The sequence below is a fragment of the Aquarana catesbeiana genome, linkage group LG10 (genome assembly GCF_042186555.1).
Source record: "Aquarana catesbeiana isolate 2022-GZ linkage group LG10, ASM4218655v1, whole genome shotgun sequence".
In the NCBI taxonomy this organism is placed as follows: domain Eukaryota; kingdom Metazoa; phylum Chordata; class Amphibia; order Anura; family Ranidae; genus Aquarana; species Aquarana catesbeiana.
Genome location: NC_133333.1, coordinates 109,497,924 through 109,523,109, shown reverse-complemented (window position 1 = coordinate 109,523,109; position 25,186 = coordinate 109,497,924). Strand labels below are relative to the sequence as shown.

At 39.3% G+C, this 25,186-nt stretch overlaps 1 protein-coding gene across 1 annotated transcript in view; it reads right to left on the bottom strand.

Annotated features, from left to right (window-relative positions):
- Window positions 1-1,534: 1,534 nt before the first annotated feature.
- The window catches only part of SIK2 (salt inducible kinase 2), a 210,806-nt gene continuing 187,154 nt past the window's right edge, over window positions 1,535-25,186 (bottom strand). The window contains exons 9-15 of the mRNA XM_073602422.1: window positions 23,724-23,891; window positions 16,573-16,816; window positions 13,354-13,638; window positions 12,874-13,031; window positions 10,506-10,616; window positions 8,891-8,982; window positions 1,535-5,576 (exon numbers count right to left, since the gene is read on the bottom strand). Coding sequence (XP_073458523.1) covers window positions 5,018-5,576; window positions 8,891-8,982; window positions 10,506-10,616; window positions 12,874-13,031; window positions 13,354-13,638; window positions 16,573-16,816; window positions 23,724-23,891 — 1,617 coding nt within the window. The 3' untranslated portion in view covers window positions 1,535-5,017. The remainder of the gene's footprint in view (window positions 5,577-8,890; window positions 8,983-10,505; window positions 10,617-12,873; window positions 13,032-13,353; window positions 13,639-16,572; window positions 16,817-23,723; window positions 23,892-25,186) is intronic.

Sequence of the window (25,186 nt, the reverse complement as noted above, 5' to 3'; positions counted from 1 at the left end):
TTTTAATTTATTACTGCTTTCAGAATATTATAGCTAGTTGTAGACTGAAAATAAAAGTTCATTTTTATCACCAGGAAATTCTGAAAAGCGTGTGTAGAAATTCTATATGTTACTATCAATTTTTAAACATGAGTGGAATTACCCTTAATGGAGAAAAGTGTTTATATTGGTTGCATTGGATACTGTATTATTCTTTAATAATACTTCTTATCATTACTCTTTGCATGTTGTCAAATAAGATCTTAAATGTTTGCCATCTAACCTGGTCAAAAGTATGTTCTTTTAGTGATAAACTATAGACACAGGACTTTATTTCAGTTTTATCATGGTTCACAAACTATCCATCTATATCCGTATAGATGATTTAGTGAAGATTACAAAGTACCACCATTTTTTTATTGTTCCTGTAAGTGAACTTCATATCAACAGCCAGTTTTCTCAATGTAAGATCAAACCCAGTATCACGCTCTATAATATAAATGTTGACTTTAACAGGGAAAAACGTAACATTTGAAATGTATATATGAACATTTTTTAAAGGATATGTACATGGGCGTCCGCAGAACTTTTTTCAGGGAGGGTATCATTTTAAGGTCACCCATGCTCCACCCATTTTTGACAATGTCATTATCACGGTCAGAGACTGCAGACGTAGTACAGGAGATGGTCAGAGATTGCAGACATACTACAGGAGACGGTCAGAGACTGCGGACATGATACAGGAGACGGTCAGAGACTTTGGACATGATACAAGAAATGGCCAGAGACTGTGGACATTTCTGAAAATCAGTTAGTAGGGTGTCCTCTATTTCATTCCGGGGCATTGTATTGTCCCGGAATGAAGGTGCCTGGGACTAGGGACACACAAGAATTGCTGGTGCTGCTGCTGAATGAGTGGCATCACTAGGGTTGGCGTCACCTGGTGCAGTAAACCATGGTGTTACCCCCCCTATTTTCAGGCCAGTAGCCAAGCTTTCAGCGCAGCTTTGGAGCTTGTTGGTAGGGGGAAACCTCTGACAGTCGCAGCTCGCCTTTCCCCTGTCACAGTGACACCGAGTCCTCTGCTGGACTGGGCGGGGAAGAGGACCACATCAAGCTACACTGATGGGGGGGTGGCTTGACAGCACCTTGATGGTGTCACCCCCATAGCGACGCCACTGTGCTGAATGTAACAGTGCAGATCCGATCCCCGATTCCAGGGAGAGGGGCACTTGACCCCCTTTGCAGACGCCCATGGTTATGTGCAGCTTCAAAAAACATTTACAATAGGTAGCCTGTATGGTGTATTTGCAGACTTTACATATCCTCTGTTGCTTATGGTACCAATTGTAAGAACGCTGATGCTGGTTAATAGCATACAATAGCTAGCGCAATGTAAAGTCGTTCTCTGCCATTTTCATGCTTTGTACCTAAGAATTTGCAGCTAGACAATGGAGCACTTTTGCATTCACAAATTAGGGTCTTATACTAATATATTGTTTTTGAAAATAATTTATTATGTTCTGGATTTAAATTTTTTTTTTTTTTTTTAAAGTTTAATTCGGTAAATATGAAATATTGCATATCAATATTTTGTATTTATTTATCCCAGCTGGTAGGTAAATCACATACAGCTGACAGAGCAGAGACTCCTAGTCCTCCCCTCACTGATCTTTATGGATGCATACAGACTTTCAGTTAGAGAGAGACAGTCTAAAAGTAAACAGCTAATGCTGTGTTCTCTCTTTAGAAAACGTATTGTGCTCTGTGGTTCAGTATCATTGGGTACTCTGTAAATGTTTATTTGTAAATAAAGATTTTATATAAATAGTAACAAAGATAATATAAAACATCAGTTTGGAAATGCATTAAAAACAAAAAAATTTTAACAATTTTAGTTTGCTTTTTTCATCATAAAGCTGTCTTTTTTTTTTTAAATTAAAGATGCATTTATCCTTTAAAAGGAACTCCAACTTAAGTAGATTTTTTCTTTTTGCGAGAAGTGGATCAGGACTTGATCCCACATGGGTTGTAGACTGCTGTCAGGGACCCATATGGGTTGAAGACCATGCCCCTTCCCCATATATTCCTGTAGATACTCTATTTAGCAGCGGTGAGCCAAATGTTCTATCATGCAGCCTAGCAGACTCTATTGGACTATAGGAAGAGAACTTGCAGACAGACTTTCACAAGTAGCTGAGCTCTCTGGTTTTCGTGGTTGTATCAGGGTAAACACTGAAATATTGGCAAACATCTGATGCCTACATGTACATTTAAATAAAACCTGTTAAGACAGATATATGAAAAGTCACCACGGGGACTTTTAAAGAATTTAAAGGGTGTATGATGTGGATGTGTGTTCCTGATTATAACTTCACTACTAAATCTTTCAGAGAGGTATGAAAATCCTTCCAATATGTTTGTTTCAGGTCAATCAGTGACTAGGCTACACAAGAGAGGGTCATAATCACATTTCTATAGCCAGAGTGTTAAAAATACAAATCATTAATGGCAGATCCTGATTTAAATCTAAAAAGTGATTTTGGTATTAAATACACTGCATTTCTTTTGAGCGTTCATACAGACAAAATACAAACTCCAGGCATACGAACACAGCATCTATTGTATGCAATCATCATATGACAGAGGCTTCTGACCTCACCTCCACATGATTTATCGAGGTCTAGTCAATCAAAGCACATTCAGATCTTTTGCAGGTGGACCACGTGTGTGCATAGGCTAAATAGAGGCTGGATGTCATGGCTTAATTCGTTTCCTCATGAGAATCCTTACAGCGTCCATTACAAACACAAGTTCACAAAAACCTAAAAATTGGTTTAGACATTTTCAAACCCACATCATATTGATTTTATAGTTAATGCTACTGTAGCAAATGACATTGTTTTGGGAATTGATATTTTATTTAAAAAAATGATAACTCCAGATTGCAGATGTCAAAGTAATTTCATGTATAAAGTACTTAAGGTTTCCATTTGTACCTTCCAATATTATACCCATCTTAGGGCTGCCCATCGTGGCACTGACGATGGAGATGAGGACAAATTTGCAGGTGCATTGCTTACAGAATTGCTGCACACCCCTTATACAGTATGTCATATTTTCAGTAAACTGCTCTCAATTTTTTAACAGCAAAGCTCCTCCAATTGTACTGGAGGGTGACACACAATTGCAATGACCCTTACCATGAACAACTGCACTGTTGTCAATGCAATTTTACATTCAGTTGTTCAGAAAAAAGCTCATTAGAATTGCGCATTCTGGACTGCAGACTCTCAGAGGAGCTCCTTCCAAAATTATTAGTACATGTAAGAGAAGGTGCTATATAATGCTGGATTTTTGTAACCAGAGGAGAACCTGCATGTACTTTGCCTAAACGTGTATAATTCAAATTATGCTTTGAACTGTGGCCAGTTTATATTAGTGTTAAAGGCTGACAATAAACATGTTGTGTCAATCTAAAGTACATTATTTCTTACTACTGGCTTCTCATCTTTCCACATAATGTTTTCCCAAATAATGGAACATTCTGTTACACTATGGCTATAATAACTCTTGACTCTGCAGAAAGTGCAACACGTGAAAGAGTAACTGGTGGATATACTGATTTTCTAGCCCTAGCCAGGGTAAGCTGTAAAAAAAAAAAAAAAAAAACACTACTCCCATGTGACATACGGGTATCTGCTTTTAGGGTAAAATACTCCATCACTTCATTATTTTCATGAAACATCAATAGCCATGGCTAATATCAACAGTTCATGACATTAAATAGAATTAAATATTGCTATAATACTTTTTAAAAACGTTTTTCTACACATGAGCAATCAAAAACATTAATTAAACTCTTTTGCATTCCACACAGTGGAACAGACATACATATACACAAACTCTGAATCGACTTTGGATGTAGCATTGATATAAATGGGGTATGGTCTAATTTAGTTTTTTCTTCAAAAAAGAAAAAGTATACTCTGTTATGAAAAAGAACCCATAAAGGCACAAAACTACCACACATTACACAGTTTATAGCTCATTTTGTGTTTTCCTGACTAAAATCTAAAGGATTTACCAAAATGTACAAAGCTTTGTCAACAAACAGCAACATATAGCATTACTGTGACCTGAAAACACAGTCAAGATTATTATTTCTTCATCTAGTTAAAAATGGACAGTTCTGTAACAATTGTGTTTTCTCTCGTAACCTGTTTTGTCTCTGGAAGAGAAGCATCAGCAGAATGTCCGCATAGTCTGCAACACTTTATGACAATTCATTCCATTCCGCCACCAAAATGGCTCCCTTAGAACATTGTCCATGTAAAATGAGAAGCTTAATTCCTCTTTATAGTCAATACTGGACCATCAACACGGTGAGTTCTCCAGTTTTTAGTTTTTTAATTACGTCATCATACCAAACCTCTACATTTAATGAATATCACTTCAACAAAAGTCAACTCCAAACAGTAGTGTTGAATCCATTAAAACAGAATGATATCTTAGCTTCTCAGTTAAAAAAAAAAAAAAAAAAAAAAAAAAAAAAAAAGGTGCTTGTTGCCTATCTCAGTAGCTTAGTTTATAAGGTTTCCAAAAATCCGCTGTAATAGATGTCCTAGATTTTAAGGTTTAGTTCACTCTACAAAGTTTCCTTGAGAAAACAAAAAAACAAAACAAAAAAAAAAACTATATTGCTTTTAATGGGGCTTTGTCTTACGAAAGCTCCATATTGTTGATCCTCGGTGGACCACCATACTGAGCTAAAAGATGAAATTGGTGCTTTTTTAAAAGTCCAGTGTTTTCTTCTCTAGAAGATTCACATAACTCCTAGTCACTTTTCTCCAAGATTCTTGGACCGGTGACCTGAAAATCCGACAATACAAGTCAGGTCTGCAAGGTGGACTACACAACAGAAGTCATACCAAAGAGATCCTTACTTGAGTTGGACTGAAAAAAAAACAGTTAAACTGTCTTTTTCTACATGTTTCACCTTACTACCATGTTTCTGATGGAATAGTTTGAGAATGAGTTAGTTGACCAAGACATAACCACCATGTTGAGAGTCAACAGTTTCCATCATCTCACAGTCAAAGGGTTCGTTGAGGGTTAAGGTTTCATAGGATGACTGAGGATCATGTCCTGTTGGGCTGCCCTGGTTTTCATCTAATGCCATATTGCCTTGCTGTGCTGAAGTAATAGAATACTGGCATTGGTTTGTATATTCTGGTTCTTGTCTTGAAACTGGTGGTAATTCACAGGTCTGATAACCATACTGTAAGATTGGCTGCTGTATGTGGATCTGTGTTATCACCTGCTGCTGGCTGGGTTGTATAATGTGTTGCATCTGCTGGGAATGCAGCTTGTGATACTGACTTAAGAATGGATCATACTGAATTTCATCAGAGGCTGGCTCCAACACGGGACTCAGTGGCTGAGAAAAGCTGAACTGGTTCTGCTGCGTTGTTTCTTGGTGCGACAATGGGAGTTGTTGTCCTTGCATCGGATAGGTGTTTTCCGCTATCTGCATCTGGTTAAAGTAAGCCTGTAGCTGTGGCTGCTTCTGTAGGAACATGCGCTTCTGGTGCAGCCTGTTGGATTTAATGCAATATTAATAGTTAAATATTTGCCTGACGATAAAATGTATATTTATATAACAAAATGAAGAAAGTAGTAAATTCTGTTAAAACATTTGTTAATCGTCGCTGTATCTAATGCCGTGTACACACGGGTGGACTTTTCGGCATCAAAGGTCCGACGGACTTTCGACGGAGTTATGACGGACTTTCGACTGACTTTCTAACAAACGGACTTGCCTACACACGATCACACCAAAGTCTGACGGATTCGTATGTAATGACGTACGACCGGATTAAAATAAGGAGGTTCATAGCTAGTAGCCAATAGCTGCCCTAGCGTTGGTTTTCATCCGCTGGACTAGCATACAGACGAGCGGATTTCTCAACAGGAACTAGGTCCAGCGGAAAGATTTGAAACATGTTCCAAATCTAAAGTCTGTCTGGTTTTCGACATAAAAAGTCAGCTGAAGGTCCGATGAAGCCCACACATGATCGGATTGTCCGATGGATTCGTTCCGTCGGACCAGTCCGGTCGAAAAGTCTGCCCGTGTGTACACGGCATACGAAATAAAAAAAAACAAAAAACAAATTTTCTAGATGGTTTGGCCCACATATGTCAAATGGATAGTACATTTCAGTAGAATAGTTTAAAAATGTTGAAGTGTTAGATAACATAAAAGCAAATCCAATCAAAGAAATTAATAAAATAAAGTTATATGAAACAATGATCTCTGTAGCTGGAAAAAAAACATTAAAATCAGGATGTGTGTGAAGGAGGAAGTTTTCTTTTTTGTATCATTTCCATCAGACTGTACAACTACTGTATTTATCAGCATATAACATGCACCTTAATCTTAAGAGGGATGTTTCAGGAAAAAAAAAAAAAACATTTTAAATAAAGAACTCTGAAGCAAAATAAGGATCAATGCTCATCAATGCAGCCTTATCAGTGCCAATCTGTAGCCTCACCATTGCCCATTAATGAAGCCTGATCAGTGCCCATCTGCAGCCTCATCATTGCCCATCAGTGCAGCCTGATCAGTGCCCATCACTGCAGCCTCACCATTTCTCATCATTGCAGGCTGATCAGTGCCCATCTGCAGCCTCATCATTGCCCATCATTGCAGCCTGCTCAGTGCCCATATGCAGCCTTGCCATTGCCCATCAATGCAGCCTGATCAGTGCGAGTGACAGCCTTGCCAATCTGCAGCCTCGCCATTGAAGCCTGATCAGTGCCCATCTGCAGCCTGCTCAACCTCAACATTGCCAGTTAATGAAGCCTGCTCAATGACGGATTAGACAGAGCCGGATCTCCTGTGTACTCAGCTCGCAGTCACGCCCAGTCCCGCCTCCTGGCCTGGCTCCTACAATGGACATAACACCAGCCCAATGCCGGGACATGCAACGTCAATGCTAGGAGCTGTCCAGGAGGCAGGATTGGGCGTCACTGTGATCCGAGCCTAGTACACAGGAGATCCTGCTCGCCCCCTCCTTCCCCTCCGAGGCAGCCTATATTGGAATATAACACGCACCCACGATTTGCCCTTCTATTTTCAGAAGGAAAAGGTGCGTGTTATACGCCGATAAATACCGTATTTAATGGTACGTGTGTCGCAACATAGTAAGTAAACTGGAATACTGAACACACTCAGTGGAGTCTTAACTGGTTGCACACTTGGAGTTTTATCTGAAAAATTTACCAATAGTGCGAGGCCTACCTAAAAAAAAATCCCTGCAAAGCACATCTAATTTGATAAAGCCTCACAGTATGCAGCTGTGTGTAAATTCTGATGCTCTAATATATGAAAATCTTGTTTGCCTGTCTGCTTACATAAGTTTACTTATTGCTTACTCCTTACATAAAGGAAATACGTGCTACCAGTTTAGGAAGTAAAACCCAATGTGTATCTGTTTACAGGCTACATTTGTCATTTCATATTCAAGTACATGCTTTGCTCAATGGGTGATACCTATATCCTTATCAGTGTAGCCAGGTGCTTGGCTAGAGAGACAGAGCATTTTAGGACACTTTGCCTCAGTTCTCTCTGTGCTCCCAATGGACTTAAGTTAAATGTGTTAACACTACTTCGCCTCCATCCACCAGGGGAGCTGACAAGCAGAAGGAGCTCAAGAGACTTGGTGGTTGGCAGCATTGAATCATGGAAGATGAAGTTTGGGAAAGAAATTTTACTATGGCAGTTAATGGACTTTTGGAATACAATGCCCAATGCGAGCCTACCATAATGAAAGAGCTTTATTTTCTTAGGCTAAATACTGAGGAATTTGCTCTTTGCTGTGAGGAGACTGAGGAATGCCCATCAACTTGCTAAAAGCCTGCAGCTGTGTGCTGAGGACCAGGAAGATCCAGGAGTGAGCTGATATCTGAGCAGCGTGACCCCTGTTGTTGTATCATTGGGACTGGTGGGAAGACACTGCTGACATTAAATTGTTGCTGCTAGCAGAGACTGAGAACATAGGGACTGGTCATCTAACTAGTGGCAATATTTACTGCATGCAGACTTTATTGGGACTATACTTATGTGCACCACTGTGAAGACTGGGCCCTGAAAATAGCCGGATGAAAGACTAGGGCTAAAGGATACTCATTCAGATAGCCACTTCACAAGAACTTTGCTTGTTGTCCATAGTAAGGAGGTATATCTTTAGGGAGTCTTAAATTTAATCACTGACCTTTATATATAGATTACACTATATATGGATATAGGCTACTGTTTACAGAGGCGTTAGCGTTATCGCAGAATTGAGTATTAACACAGTTACAGTTTTCTAAAACCATCACTTAATGCTGATTTTGTAGCTTGCCAGGTTTACTCTAATTTAGCTGCATAAAACTCCGTTCTATGCTGCTATAGACTAGTGAACATTTTGTCTAGTGAACTGTGATTGACCTAATCCTTTACATACTCATTTATGTGCATACTGCCATTTAATGCAACCTGTGACAATTCATTGGGTTTATTTACCACTAACCAGCCCAATGTTTGCTTTTTGATACCGAACATTATTTGTATGCAAGGTATCTATATTGGTGCTCCTAATAGCAGTGCAGTATCTGGTTTAGCTTTGGTTAGGAATCTAGGGTGGGCTGAGTAGTGTAGTTTTTTAGTACTCGCCCTTTAGGTTCTTTACCTATAACTGCAAACATACCTCTTCAACGGTGACAATAGCTCTTTAGGTCATAGCATAATGTTAATACCTATTGAGAATACACTGTACAGCACCAAAGAATCCAGCACTACAGAAGAACATCCTGTATGCTACAAGGCAGACCTGGACAAATGGTAATGCCTGGCACTGAGGTTCACCTGTGTTCCTGAAGCTGCTGCTCCAAACTTCTGGGTGTTTCCTTGCAATACAGTTGACAGCTGTTCTGTGTTTTCACCAGCAGATTCCCTTTCTGAAATAGAATAAAGACTGCATAAGAACAAGGAGCATTGACCACCAGTTACAGCACAATATGAAAATTAAAAGGTCAGTAAATGCCTGATCACGTCCACCAGGAAACAAATCAATGCAGGTTTGAATAAAACACTCTTAGCAATCACTGTAACACTCATTGTAGGGCACTAAGCTGAGAACCAGGAAGCCTGGATTCCTGTCACTTAACACAAGTACTTTCTGCAACAGTTTCCGAAAAGGTCCTAACCTTTGGCTACTCATACACTCACCCCATGGTGAGCTAGTGCGATTTCTACATTACTCAGATAGTGAAAGGAATTTACTCAGGAAAAAATACAAGGAAATAAAGTTTTAGTGTTTTTAATTTGATTAGTGCTACTAAAGCAATTGGTACGTATTTGTTTTATATATCTGCCTCGTGAACAATTAACAGCTTTTTGTGACTTTATAGCAACGAAATGTAAAAGCCTAAAGGCTAATTTGGCTTCAGAAGAGCTCATCAGTATCTTTACAAAGAGTAATAGTGAACCTGGAATGAACATAAAGATATAAAACTAAAACTGTGGTTTATAGGAAGATCGGATTTCAGGCAGAGCTTTGGCATGACCTCCGGGATTCCACAAAACTAAAATAAGGAAAAACAGAAGAGCACATCTATAGGCACACAGAATATATATGTGGGAGGTCTGTTAGATATATTACACCATAGAATTTAGTGTGTGTGTGTGTGTGTGTGTGTGTGTGTGTGTGTGTATTTTCATCCTCAAATCTGAATTTTTTACCTCTAATAAATAAAAAGGAGCACCATTCTTAAGCAATTTTGCACCTGCTATTTCAATAAATAATCTATATCTATGATAAGAAACTTGTTTAAACTCACTAGAACCACTTCCCAGTTGCCAGATGACCAAAGTCCCTCAAGAAGGTGCAGGTTAACAACAACTAACTTCCAGCTGCCCATGCATGTCCTATGGTCTGTGCTTCCATAGCTTAGTAAGATTTGCAAATATTTTTGCAAACATACACAACTGAGACTTTTTTACTCTAAATTTGAAACAGATTTCCTAGGTTCCCCTTGCTGGCTAGAAGGGCTGATTACCATGCATTCAGATCTATGGCAGCATCTCCTCTTAGTATTCAGTTCATCTCAGCAGTGATCATCACAGATAACGGCTAAGACTTCAAACAGTTCTCTGTTCTCCTGTGAGAGTCAATGAGCAGAGGTTTGTAGAGGCATTGAGAACATAAGATCTGGCTGGTTTTAGCTTTTACCCTGCAGACACCTACTAGTGAACCGATATTGGGAGAAGAATCGATCGACCAGGCAATTATCTGTGCATGAATTTTAAAGACCTTTCACAAGAAACCTTTTTGGGGGTCGAATACCCCTGCTACTTCTGGTGTCTATGGTCAGGTTAAAGTACTTCCTCTGTGAGAAGGTGTATGAAGTGTTTTTCTTTACTAAAAAATATCTTTAATACATTATGTATGGTAACAATAGATGTATGACAACCTCCATACCTGCAGCCTGTGCTGTAAATACTGTGTCTCCAGACTCTGACGCCTTGATAGTAGCTGGGGCTGCATACCATTAGGGAATGCAGGCATATTTGGAAGTTGTGTGGACAAATCCTGTTGTAAAAAAAAAATGCAGATCAGGCTAATTTTTTTAACATGAAATTTCACTGCTTTAATAACACTATACTGGTAATATTATTTTTTTTTTTAGTCTGCAACAGTGAGGAAGAGTCAGCCCAACCAAAAGTGATTCAGACTGATAAAGCTTAGTGTTATCATTGTCATAGGATCCTAAATCTGCTGCTGCCCAAACTGCAATCTGCAAAAAAGGTACTCCCACTGCTGTTGATGTGTTCTGCATAATGTTTAATACATTTAAAATATAATGGAACAAATGGGACCCCTGTGGTAGATTTGCTTAGGCCTGATAGCTTTACGGAGGAAGTAAACTCCTGAATTAGATTTTTGCCTACAGGTAAATTTATCATATAGTTTACCTGTAGGTAAAATGAATATCTCCTAAACGTGCACTGTTTAGGAGTTATTCCAGCGAGCAACAGATTGTGACATCATTGGCGCATGCACTCTGCAGGAATGGCATACCTGCTCTGCAACACGGCCATGACTTGTGTGCATGGCGTCATTGCGGCTCGACCATTCAAGCGACTGCAGTCTGAAAACCTGAAAAGAAGACCGGTCATTCATGGGCTAGTATGGATATTAGCCTTTACCCTGCAGAGGGATTTTTTTTTTTTTTTTTTTAAAGTTTACTACCGCTTTAACTGTATCTAAAACTAATAAAAATTTTAATATGTTGCTTTTTACCAGTCCTTAGATGTGGTGGCTGCATTGGTTTTCTTTTTTTTGGCTAAGAACATTTCTGCAAGTACAGAAAATATCTGTTAGAAATGCAGTGTCCTTGTCACTTACCGCGTGTTGAACAGAAATAAAAACTACTGTTATCTTTGTTCTGTAAACTATTAATTCTATTACCCTCAATGTAATGGAGATGAACAAAGGCAGACATGTTTGAAGTTCAGCCAAGGTGATAGCCATGACTCTTGCCATGAGTAGCCTCCCTGGCGGTTTTCCCGAGTGTGGCTCGGGGTTAAAAATCAGGACCATTAGCGGTAACCCCGAGCCACACTCGGGATTACATCGCAGGATCCTGGTGTGGCTTTACTTACCTTGTCCCCGGGATCCTGCGATGTCCCCCGCAGTGTCCGCGGGCTCCGTCCTCTGCCCGAAGCCTCTGTGTGCCAGGCTCCGTTCCCTGCGAGCGTCGCGACGCACGGGGGCGGAGCCTGGCGGCAAATTCAAAAAAATGTCAAAATCATAACACATACAGTACTGTAATCTTACAGATTACAGTACTGTATGAAATTATTTCACATCCCTTTTGTCCCCAGTGCTTTGGCCAATGCCCTGCATGCAGTTTATGTGATATATACTGTTCTTTCTGCCTGGAAACTGGAGATTGTCCATAGCAACCAAAAAGTGTCCCTTTACGTCAAAAATGGCTTTAGACCAGCTAGAAAACAGCGATAGTAAATTAGAACACTTGCAGAATTGAGCGATAGTGAATCGTGGGGAAATTTATTTTATTACTATTTATTTTAATTTTTTTTAATCATTTATTTTTATTTATTATATTATAATCTATGTTTTTGTGTTTCAAACTTTATCATACCCGGGATATCTACTAGACTCTTGTTTGGACAGATTTAAGTGTGTTATTGTTAAGAATTACAGACCTACAATATAAAACGCCAAATTTCCATGCAAAATAATGGTACCGCTTTCAGCACCTAAAATCCGAAATAATCATACCGCCAGGGAGGTTAAAGTAGAGGAGTGAGCGTAGCCACCCTTGGACAATGGGTGTGTTATATTCAGGAACCTCACCTAAGAACTGGTAAGCTGCAATATATAACATTTTTGTTTCCAGGTTTAGATACACTTAAAAACATAATTAGAGATTTAGCTTTCCTGATTCTTCCAAGACATGAAGCAAATAAAAAAATGTAAAGTTTTAAAATGTTTTTGCACTTGCGTTCAATGGTACTTATATTTTGAAAATTTCTACTTCATAGGATGAGGAAAATTGCTCCTAAATATTTCCTGTCATACAATAAACTTTCCTTTTCCTATTACAAGTATCCCTTTAGAAAAGAAAGGAATATAGATAATTCAGCCCCTTGTTGGTTGATTAAAGAGAAAACACCCACTGTTCAATGAGGGGACTAAAGCTGAAGCATAATCCAAAGGACAGATATTATTTCTAAGATAAAATTAAAAAAAATACAAGATGACCTCAATGATTTTTCTTTCCTAATAATCTACTTATTCTACGCTTTTCCTAACATTATACCTGTGGGTTATTGAGATCTTGGAGGTGATGAGGTGTACTGATGGCATTTGGATCTTCGGTGGGTCCAATCTGTTCATACAACATCTGAATCTTATTGAGCTCTAGGATACCCTTGGTTCTTGCTAAATTTTGAAGGTGCTGCCGAAATGCCACAATTCCTACATTTTTATAAATAAACAAAAGTCAGAAAGCATTTGATAGAAAAAAAAAAGAAAAAAAGTGTTATATAATAAATTAGTGCAACAATATCCTACAGCAACCAATCAAACACCTTGTAACTGAGTTTACCACAGTGATATGAATTATGACTGGTTGTCAGAGTACTGCACTCTGCACATAGTCCTTACACTTTTCACCAACTTAATGAATATGTAAAAATTGTACTTCTGACTTGCAGAGAAGTACACTCTATCACAGAAATAATAAATGTAGTTTACATCATTCTTTAATATATACGTTTTGCCACAGAAGTGGACTTACCTTGTGTTAATGAGGTGTCAGATGCTCGTCTACCCTCTCGAAAACTTACAGGAGACCTATTGTGAGTTTCCCGTTTTTGGGAGGCCATAGCTGGCATGGGTAAATTGGTAGGTCGCAGTCCTATATATGGTGGGGTTAGCCTGCTGACGGACTGGTTGGCGATAGCTACTTCTTTCAAAACCCCAGAATCCTCCTGGACATTTAGGTCACTCTGAATAGATCCCATGTCATATTCTGAGTCCACGCTCCCAAGAGAAGGATGGTTACCAATACTGAAGAGATTACCTATGAAAGAAAATGACACTGTGGTAAAAACATTGTACACATTAACACCCCAACAATGCCAGGAAAAATTATCAAGCCAGCATTATGTCATCTGCTTCAAAATACACAGAGATGAACTGGTAATGACTTACTAAATCAGCAAAATTCCAAACAATTTATGAAAACACATACTGACAAAAAATGTGTACACAATATTATATGTCATGATATACTATATACAAAATATAAATTTATATATAAACATTTCATTTTGTTATCTCAGAGAACAATTAGCTTATTTATATCAATGCTTTTCAAAGTATACCTATAGACAGGGCTTTTTTTCAGGTGGAACTCTGTTCCACCACCTCCGGCTCAGAGTCTTTGGTGCCTGCTCACCACAATCACTTGTAAACACAGAAGTCTGGTTTCTGTGTTTACAAGTGACAGCTCTGCAGTGTGTGTGTGTGTGTGTGTGTGTGTGTGTGTGTGTGTGTGTAGGGGGGGGGGGGCGTGAAATACCCTGTCTATAGACAGACAAAACATGTTTTTTCATTCTAGATAGAGTAGGGGAAAGGTTAAAATCCTTGTCAGTGTTTTTTTTTGCTATTTTGGTCTTGTAGGCTCAAATGGAAGTGTGACTACACATTGGAAGACTACACTTTATTTCTGCTCTGGTGACCAAAATATTGGATTTTCCCATCACTTTTAGTCCAGATGATATTGGTCACCAAGATAGAGAGAATGAATCTCCCAAATAGGGACACAGACAGCACTTTTGTATCTTCAATATTAGCAGCTCAATGTATAATTTATCATACAGTATGATGTATTCTATTTATTATTTCTAAAACAAAGACACATCATGAAACTGTAGTATGAATCCCCTTTTGTTATGAAGGATTTGATATTGTTTTCATACGATTTGTTTATATCCCTGAAGAAGGGGATCTGCCGATGGCCTGAAATGAGTTGTTTGAGATTACAATAATCGATTAAAGTAACTTCTAGATTAGGAACAGTTAGGGCTTAGGCACACTTTGGTGACATTTTTCTGCACTAGATAAACACAGGTCACCACTAGGGCACATACAGCGGGTAAAAGAAGTATTGAAGAAGTCACAATTTTTCTAGGTAACTATATTTTTAAAGGTGCTATTGACATGAAATTTTCTCCACATGTCGGTAACAGCTTATGCAATCCATACATACAAAGAAATGACATGTGTCCTTTAAAATATGAACCACTTTAAACCATGTGACTACATAATCCAAAGCCCTATTTGTACTGTGAAAAACATGAGCAATTAATCATGTTAGAGTATATTAATCACTTGCCTACTGGGCACTTTTACTCCATTCCTGCCCAGGCCAGTTTTCAGCTTTCAGTGCTGTCACACTTTGAATGACAATTGCGCGGTCATGCAACACTGTACCCAAATTAATTTTTATCATTTTGTTCACACAAATAGAGGTTTCTTTTGCTGGTATTTATTTACTGCTGGGTTTTTTATTTTCTGCTAAAGAAAAAAAACGAAAAAAATACTGAAAATTTAGGGGGAAAAAAAAGTTTTTCTTAGATTCTGTCAGTAAATTTAGAAAATAAGTAATTTTTCTCCTTCACTGATGTGCGCTGATGAGGCGGCACTGATGGCCACTGATGAGGCGCCACTGATGAGGTGGCACTTATGGGTACTGGTGAGGCGCAACTGATGGGCTGCACTTATGATTCGCCACTGATGGACACTGATGAGGCTGCACTGATTAGGTGACACTAATATACCGCACTGATGGGTGGCACTGAAAGGCAGCACTGACTGCCATCACTAATGGGCACTGATTGGTGTCGCTGATGGACACTGCCAGGGCTGTACTGTAATCAAGGCACTGATAATCAGTGCCCTGATTACATGTACAGGTCCCCTTGAGAAGAGATGCTGCTGATCGGCTTTACTCGCCACACACTGTCAGCATGAGCCAATAAACGGAAGTTTCTTGTTTACATGTGACGCTGTGATTGGACACAGCCAATCATATGGGTAAAGAGCCATGTCATCGGCTCTTTACTGAGATTAGGGGTCACGCCATGTCCTAGGAACACAGCGCGGTCATGATCGCCGGACAGCACCCACCCAGGGGCGCGCGTGAGAGCTGCAGTTCTGGGGCGCCGTCATATGATGTCGTCCCAGAATGAGAGTGCATCCCGTCCACCGTCATTTTACTATAAGTGGTTAAAAGCCACAATTTTTTAAAAATTTTATAGAGAGTAGATAATTATTAAAACCCCTATCAGTTTTATTGCCATCTGTGTCCCTTTGGGGAGATTTATTTTTACTTCCTGTCCTGTATATGCAACTTGAAGTGAAAAGAAATACCCATTAAGGCAACTGAAACAGGAGCTTTTGTATAATAGCACAAAATTTTGGATTTTCCCATCACTTTCTTTCCACCAGGACAAATAGAGGGGATGAATCTCCCCAGTGTGGACAGCAAAAACAAACTAAACTGACATGGGCTCTAACCCCTCACTACTCCATCCAAAACCTAAAAAATAGGTTTGGCTTTAAATACACTTTAAGGCTTATATGTGGAAAAGTTTCAATAAATTTTAGTTGAGTTATTGACACAGAAGCTAAGTGTAATAAATTGTAAGTTAACAGCCACTTCAGATCTAAGAATAGCCGAGGAGAACCTGTAAAACATGCCTTTCAATTACATTACTGGAACGGAAGTCAGTGGTTTAAAGAGACATGCAATCAGCTGTACCACAAAATATTTTTTGTAATACAAAGAAAGCCTCTTAAAAATATATATCCCATTTTCAACAATAAAGTCAACATTGTTGTCATTTACAGTTATCAAGTGCATTGCGTTAAAATGATTCTGGGGGCACCTGCAATAAATCCAATTTTCCAAATACCCATGATTGTTCATACATCGCTTTACAGTCCTTACCTTCCATATCTGATGCTATATTGGGCACAACTACTAACTGGTTGGTAACTTCAGCCAGTGTGTGCCGCCTTTGACCACTATGTCTGCCTTGAAATGCTGCAAATGTTGCAGAAGGATCATCCTCTGAGTCGTCTTCTGTCTCTATACCTTCATCAATAGATGTCTCCATCATATTCGATGGCAAGGACTGGCAACCCTTCCGTACTGTCACAGGGGGCAGAGGATCCAACAGACACCCATTAACCTAAAAGATTGAATGCAAAATTCTGACTTAATATACAAGTGTACAGAAAATTTAGGTTTTATCTGGTTAAATTAAGCTATATTATATCTATACATGGGCTAATTAATTAATTTGAACAAATATCTATAAACATTACAATACATATTTTGAAATTGACTGCCTGATCCTAAGCTAAATACATTCCAGGAGCAAAACAAAATAATGTTCAAAGTCTTACAGTTTTTTATCTTTAAGAAACCTCAGCCTGAGGAGATTAGCCTGTGTCCTATCAGGAGCTGCAGAGAAGGGCCCTAGAACCCATCATTTAAGCAGTGGTATGTCTGTAGATGTCTGACATGCCCTGAGTCACAGCTAGAGCTTTCTAGTCAACAGGAAACATAAGGTGTGCTATTGGTCTGGCCCAATAGAGGGGCATATTGGACAAAAAACCTTCAGTGTTCAGCTCTCCCCTCAGCCCCTTTATACGAAACTGAGCCAGATCTCAATACAGCGATGTGCACAAGAGCAGAAGCTCTCCCAGGTCTCTCCCTCCTTATTGGCTGAGACACAGCAGCAGGAGCCATTGAATCACCGCCAGTGAGGATAGCTGGGACGGGGCCGAACCACGCTGTGTGTGCCTCATGGACACACAGAGGCAGCTCAGGTGCGAGCATGTGCAAATGCATCCAGAGCAAACAGCTTGTTCTGGAGGCACTTAGCAGGGAGGAGCCAGGAGTGCCGACAGGGGACCTGACAAAAAGAGGATTGCACAGAGCAGGTAAGTATAACAGGTTTGTTATTTTAAAAAGAAAAAATCTGAACCTTTACAAACATTTTAAAAGAAAAAGTTCAGTCTTCCTTTAAAGTGTTAGTTTGCCTTTACTGACTTTTGCCACAAGTATCCCTATGCATCACTGCATCCTCAATACATTACCATGCAGTGCTCTATTTTCCTCCACTCTCTGCCCTGCCATCTCCAGGCCAGAGAGGGGAATGGAATGAACAGTGAACTAACCCCTTAAAGAAGACCTCTATGTAAATCTGCTTAGTTTGGCATTGGTGAAGGATCTAGCCATAGCTACATTATGGTTTCCTATGCAGCACAGTTCTTTGGAATCTTTCCCCAGCATCCTGATTTTCCACTGTTCCTGTTGCTCAGGTTGTTTTAACATAAACACCATATTCCCCAGCCTCCTTCCATCCTCCGACTGCTTCAGTTCTACATGCTGAAACTTGGGCAGTAAAAATCGAGTACTGGGTTGTTTGAGCAGACAAATGTCACATAGACTTGAATAAAAACAAATAGTGTAGCGCTCAAAAAATGGGTAAATGTATACTTATACAAACAGTAAAACCTTGAGTGAAAGTGAATAAATCAGATGTATCAAATGTATCATATTAGTCCATCATAAACAGAAAGTGTGAATATTGTGAAAAGAAGTCCATAATTTGTAGATCAGATACAGTGATGAATCTTGAGTGATACTTGATCATGATCAGCATACTGGAAAAGGTGGACACACGTACTGTACAGCACGTGGGTAAAACAGGCATTGTTGAGGAAATGACCTCGAGCAACCATATGAAGGGGATAACTGAAAGATGGACTTCAATATGAAACAGGTGATCCCACATCAAAAGTTAAACTCCGAGATGAACAGCAAGTATATCTCATATAAACCATATCATATGAGGTAAACTCTGAGAATAACGGCAAGTATATCTTTTGATGTGGGATCACTATGTATTTTTTGCTGTCCTAAAAAGACTGGCCCTTATTAAATGGGACTTAAACCAAGGACTTGGTAAAGTGTGTGAACAGGAAAGTCTTAATAGACTTGGAAAGAGGAAAACTAAAATCTGTAAATCCTATACCTAGTTCGTGACACTTTTCACGTGCCTAAAGATCTTAAAATCGCAAACCCAAATGATTGTAACTAATGTGAGAGACTCTGTGTAACCCACAAAAGCTAATTGCATACATCCAGTGGCTTTTGATGACAGAAAATGCCAAGTGGCCACCAAAGTCAAATGGCTGTACCATGCAAACGCATCACATCTATGTAATTAACAGAAAATGTGTTACATTAAGAACTTATGATTTGTATCAAAGCAGCCTATCTCAAATCAGCAAGACATGACAACAATGCCTTTGGCAGGGAAGGAGCTCAACAGAAAACCGTGCAGGAAATGGTGGCAGAGACTTGGGAATTTAATCATTTCTCTTCAGGATGTGACTAAGAATCCGTTCCAGAGGAAAATGCATCTGCAAGCAGCTGATCCTATGAACTTCCAAACCAGAGGGGGCCTCGTTCACTGCGTAATGTCTGTCCACCCTTGACAATACCAACACAAGTTTCTTTCCCCTTTAAATGGCTGTCCATGCAGTGGTGTTCTCACAGGAGGAATGTGCATGTTATGAGTACATAAATTAAACAATTAGCTCTAAAGCGTCCCTTATGAAAACCAAATTATATGTGTCTTCTAATTAAATAAATAATTTCCAAATGTCACATTTCCTCTGCTAGAAAGACCAAGAGACCAGAGCCCTGTGAAACACAAGCAAAGATTTTTTTACAAGGGATGCTTTTATGCACTTAAAGCAGTGAAAAGTAATTCAGTGCTTGCACAAAGGAGGATAAATAAAAAAAAAAAAAAAAAACAGCAGCATAAGTGAAATAATTCTAATGCAAGTCAAAGCAGACTAATGGAAATACTGAAAAACATAAGACTGTTGCAGTCGAGTTAAAAGCAGTATAGTTGCACATACATTACCAGCGGTGCTGCTAGATTGGGTCACGGGGTATGACTGTTTGATGGAAAGTTTTTTGTTGGCATTTCATTTGGCAAATATTGAAACTACTCGGTCTCAAAAATCTGATAAGGGTAGGGCATGACTGAGATCTGAAAGTTTTCATTACTACAAATTTTTGAGATTTTTTTGCCATGTTTGCAAAATGAAATGGAATCAATGGAGAAAGCAAAATGTAAGTGGTTTGTGGCAGCTTTTAAAAATGCAAGGAGCTTTAAATGGCTCCTTAGAGGTTTAGAAGCTTCTTTCAACTATCCTAGACCTATTCTTGTGCTAAAAACTTTCCTTTTTTTTCGCCCTATTATTTTATGTTTAAAAAAAAACAAAGAAAAAAATGAAATTTGAAAAATAGTAAAATAAAAAATGTAAAGCAACAGTACACAAAAAAAAAATCAAAGAAATTGTGTCTTATTGCAATGTTGTCTATAGGGGGCCGATCTGTTTAATTTAGCCTTCAAAGAAATAGTTTGTTCCACTTACTTTACTCTGTGTCTTCTGGGGGCTCTCCTAGGTGAGGGCAGAGACACTGGGCCTTCTCTCAGGAACAGAGAAAGCAGAGGTCCCAATTCCCCTGAGAATGCCTTCCTGCACAACACAGTATTGACGTCACCTTTGCCTACAGAAAACAGTGACGTCACCTTTGCCTACAGAAAACAGCCGTTAGGTAAGTATTATCTACTAATTTCTTCCAATGGTTGTATTCTCTTTTTTTTCCTTTAATTTAGCATTTTTTTAAGCTGGGGGTTAGAGACGCTCCCAAATAAGTTGACCTTCAATTCTTTATGGAAGATCTGCTTTAGGGGCTGGTTCACACCAGATGCAGTCCAGTGCATTTTTTATTCTGCATCAAAAACGCATGAACAGCGTTTACCATGGATTACAATGGTCCTAGTTCACGCCAGTGTAGTGCGTTCCAGTGCAGTCAACAAATGTAGAACATGTTGTATTTTTTCTGTATGAAACGCATCTGGAATGTGGCAAAATGTATTAAATATGTTCAATTATCCTCAATTGAGATGAAGAAAAAAAAGGAGGGGGAAAATGCACAGGAATACATCAAATACACGCATGCAGAAATACATTTAAAATGCAAAAATTGTGGTGAAAACCAGCCACAGGCTAAATAATAAAAAAAAAAAAAAAAAAATTGTAAAAAAAAAGCATTATAATCTCCCAATGCTGGTCTGACCCTGATCATTTTTATCTGAGCGCTTAAAGATCAGGGTGATTAACTATAAAAACCAAAAGGCTAAATCCAAAGAGGTCGGAAGGTTTTACCATCTTAAAGGCATAAGGTTTTATAGAGCCACATTTCTTACACAACAAATTTACACTGTGGCCTTAGCCACTTATCAGAGTCCCACCAAAGCCTTGTTAACCTGAGAAATAAATATATACGTATTTAATATTCCTCTAGAGCACTCATAAAAGATGTTGCTGCTCCCCGTGTGTGTAGAAGCAGCAGCATTTCAGAGAGGATCCCCGCGGTGAAGCTAAAAATACAGGATATTACACATTGTTTTTACAGCTCTCAGCGGCTCAGCTGAGATTTTCTGCAGCTGAACTATCACGACTCTACAAGTGATTGTTCATCAACATGCAACATTAATGTACCTTTCATAACCTCCCCGTTGCCTAGACTGAACATAAAAAAAAAATTTTCTTTAAAAATGGTATTTCACTAACACAAGCACATTTCATTGCATGTGCCATCTTTAACCATTTCCTATTGCCAAGGGCTACAAAAAAGTGCATTGTTTTTTAAATCCAGTTTATGACTTACTGTACCTTTAGGCCTTAGCACTCTCCCAGAACCCTTTGTGTCTACAAATGAAGGTGGAAGTGAAGTCTATTTCTTTTTAAAAAAGTGCTGACAGGTGGTCTGGCTAAGTCTCTCTGGTCATAAACACTTTTACCTGCCTGTTGGCAATTTTTTTATGCTTGTGTACACCAAGCTATTTATGAACAGCTCAGTATACAGACTTGGCATGACTCTGTGCTGGGAGGAAGTAACTTCCATGTGTGAGAGTTATATCATCACAGCCTAGCAAATTAGGATGCCTGAAGACTCCGATCCCCAAAGAAGACCGGATGAAGATGGAAGCACTTGCAATAGAGGGAGCGCTGATATCATGGCTCTGGAAGGAATCCCTTTGGTAGATAAATATGTGATAATGTCCCAAGATGCAGTTCATACTAGCCCATTAAGGCTAAAAGCTCCTGGGGGTCCGATTTTTTTCAATTTTTTGAACGGTAAAGGTGACCCAATTACTGCACACTTGATTACAACATTGGGAAAACAAAACATTGTATTGAAGCCCAATTTAAGAGAAATATATATATATATATATATATATATATATATATATATACATACATATACATATACATACACACACACACATACACCCCCCGTATATACTTGAGTATAGGCCGACCCGAATATAAGCCGAAGCCCCTAATTTTACAACAAAAAACTGGGAAAGCATATTGACATGAGCATAAGCCTAGGGTGGGAAATGCAGCAGCTACTGGGTAAACAATGCCCATCTGCAGCCTCACTGTGCCCATCTGCAGCCTCACTGTGCCCATCTGCAGCCTCACTGTGCCCACCTGCAGCCTCACTGTGCCCACCTGCAGCTGTACCTTTGATAACTACAACAGCGGGTGTCTCCCGCTGTGTCATGCAGTTTGTTCGGCAGCCGTCCATTGTAAAGAAGCCCCGCCTCCTCCACGTCCGTGATAGGCGGAACACTAATACAGTTTCCCAGCATTGTATCAATGTTCTGTCTATCATGTCTATCACGGATGAGGAGGAGGCGGGGCTTTGTTACAATGGACGGCCGCATAGACTGCATGACACAGCGGGAGACACCCGCTGTTTTAGTTATCAAAGGTACAGCTGCAGATGGGCATGACATAGCGGGAGACACCCACTGTTTTAGTAATCACAGGTACAGCTGCAGATGGACACCCTCACTTGAGTATAAGGGGGGGGGGGGGGATTTTTCAGCCTAAAAAATAGGCTGAAAAACTCGGCTTATACGTTATATATAAATGTGTGTGTGTGTGTGTGTGTGTGTGTGTACACACACACACACACAACTATATACATACACACACATACACACACACAATATTACCAAAGGTATTGGGATGCATGGTCCATAAAGACATGGATGAGTGTGTTTGGGGTGGAGGAACTTGACTGGCCTGCACCGTGTTCTGACCTCAACCTGACAAAAACACCTTTGGGGTGAATTCGAGTGGAGACTGCGAGCCAGGCCTTTTTGTCCAATCAGTGCCTGACCTCATAAATGTGCTTCTGGAAGAATGGTCAAACATTCCCATAGACACACTCCTAAATCTTGTGGACAGCCTTCCCAGGGAGTTGAAGCTGTTATAGCTGCAACAGGTGGGCCAACTCAATATTGAACCTTACGGACTAAGACCGGGATGACATTAAAGTTCATGTGTGTGTAAAAAGGCAGGTGTCCCAATACTTTTTGTACTAACAACCCAACCTCTACTTTAATAGTGTTGCCTCCACTTTCATGTTACAGTACTGGGCAGAGTCTCTATACTGTAAGTCTGACCTGGTCAGACACACACCCCCTTCCCTCATTTCCATATCATCTGAGGTTACAGGACTACAAAAATATACCAAATAGTGAGATTTCAATTGGGCTTTAAGGTATCAGTGACAATGGGGTTGATTTACTAAGGGCAAACAGGATGCACTTTGCAAATGCAGTTGCACTCATTAATCCCAGAGCTTTGTAAATGCAGTGAAGCTTCACTTTGTAAAGAATACCCAATCAGGTGCAAGCAAAATACAAAAAAAACACAAAAACACAGCATTTTTGCTTGCAAATGATTGGGTGATGGAAATCAGCAGAGCTTCACCACATTCATTAAGCTCAAGGGAAAATGAGTGTAACTGCACTCTACTATAGTCTATTTGACCCTAGCAATTCAACCCCAATGTGTTTAGACAAGAATCGAATATTTAGTAATAAGCAATGCACATACCAAATGCAGTTGACGGTTTTACACTAAAATAACAAAAAATCTTAAATACAATCCACTAAAGATATTTGATACTGAAATACTTACTGATGGTGTATTCACTGCTTCCTCCTCTAGGAATGTCGCTTCAGCTTGGCAGCAGCTGCCTTGTGGGTATGGGAATGGCTCTACAGTGGAGGCTTCTGGGAGTACAGGTGCTCTCATCATTCTCACATTCTGTGGCATGAGGTTCACTGGAGACACCACTGTGCTTGTCTATTGAGAAATAGGCAATACAGGGTCAGCTTAACAAATATTTCCAGATGGCATCAAAGCTATATGCCATTTTCACAGCCCTGGTGCACCATGGAGTACAATAAACTCTATATAAGTATACTAGCTCAGCAGAAATGTGGCATATGGGCTTATGTCTACTGAAAAAAAATATTTACATTTTGTAAGAAAAATCATTTAGGGTGCAATTTAGTAAGACATATAGAAACATTATTACAATATCACTAAACTCCAAAGCCTTCCCAAATGAGACAATATATAGACGTGGGGTAATGATATAAATAAAGGCAAATTTGTTTTTAACTATGAATAGTCAAGGGGAAGTGCTTGTGTCAGGTTTGGGATCTGCAGAAATGTGCCCAATAGGTTAAACAGTAATAAAACAAAGTTTCCAACTCTTCCCAACACTGTCGAAAGGTGAAAAGTATCTGGACTGCACTCCATTTTTAGTAAAGTTGCATTTTGTGTTTAAATGTTCTTCAGAAACTTCCTTTCCTTCATTAGGTCCAGTTCCTAAAGCTTCTATCTCTAGCATTATTGTAAAATCCTAAGTGCTTCTAATTCAATTGTATTATATTTACAGTCATTGCCAAATTAAATTACAAATAAAACTTTCAAATGAAAACACAAATACATTTTCTACATGGCACAAACTTTAGCGAACGACTTTGCCTTTCATCCAGCTAAGCTGTCTGTTTAAACAGCTGCAAGTTGCTCCTGAACAATTATTTAAGTAGTACAAAACCCCCAAAAGCCGCCTACCCAATCTTCTTTATTAGTGTGTGTACATCTTTGCTAGGTGAAAAGCAAAAGGTGGTCACACATGGATCAACATTCAGCTGGTTGAGTAGAGACTGGCCAAATTACAATCCATGTATGGACAGGCTGGTTGTAAAGAAGTTGATCAACCAATCAACTTACGCAGAACCAGCCTGTTGGGTTTTTCCCAAACAATCAGTGGTGCCAGTTATAGCTGGCAACACTGTTCAGTTTGTTCCAACTGCAGGGAAGGCTCCCTGCTGCTGGAACACTATAGCTGATTGTACAAAACAAATGATTAATGTATGGCCTGCTTAACAGGCAGCTGATCATAAACCAGTAAGAGTACCGTTGTACCATGAAAACAATTGCTAAAGACCGCATTTGCTTTTCTGTTAAATGTATAGGCAACATTTTTTGCTTTTACTTTTGGCTAGAGTAATTAAGGGTTAAAATACCGGTCATTTTATTTTTTGCAGTCTGTGTACCACTGGAAAACTTTTCCTTCACTTCCTGTC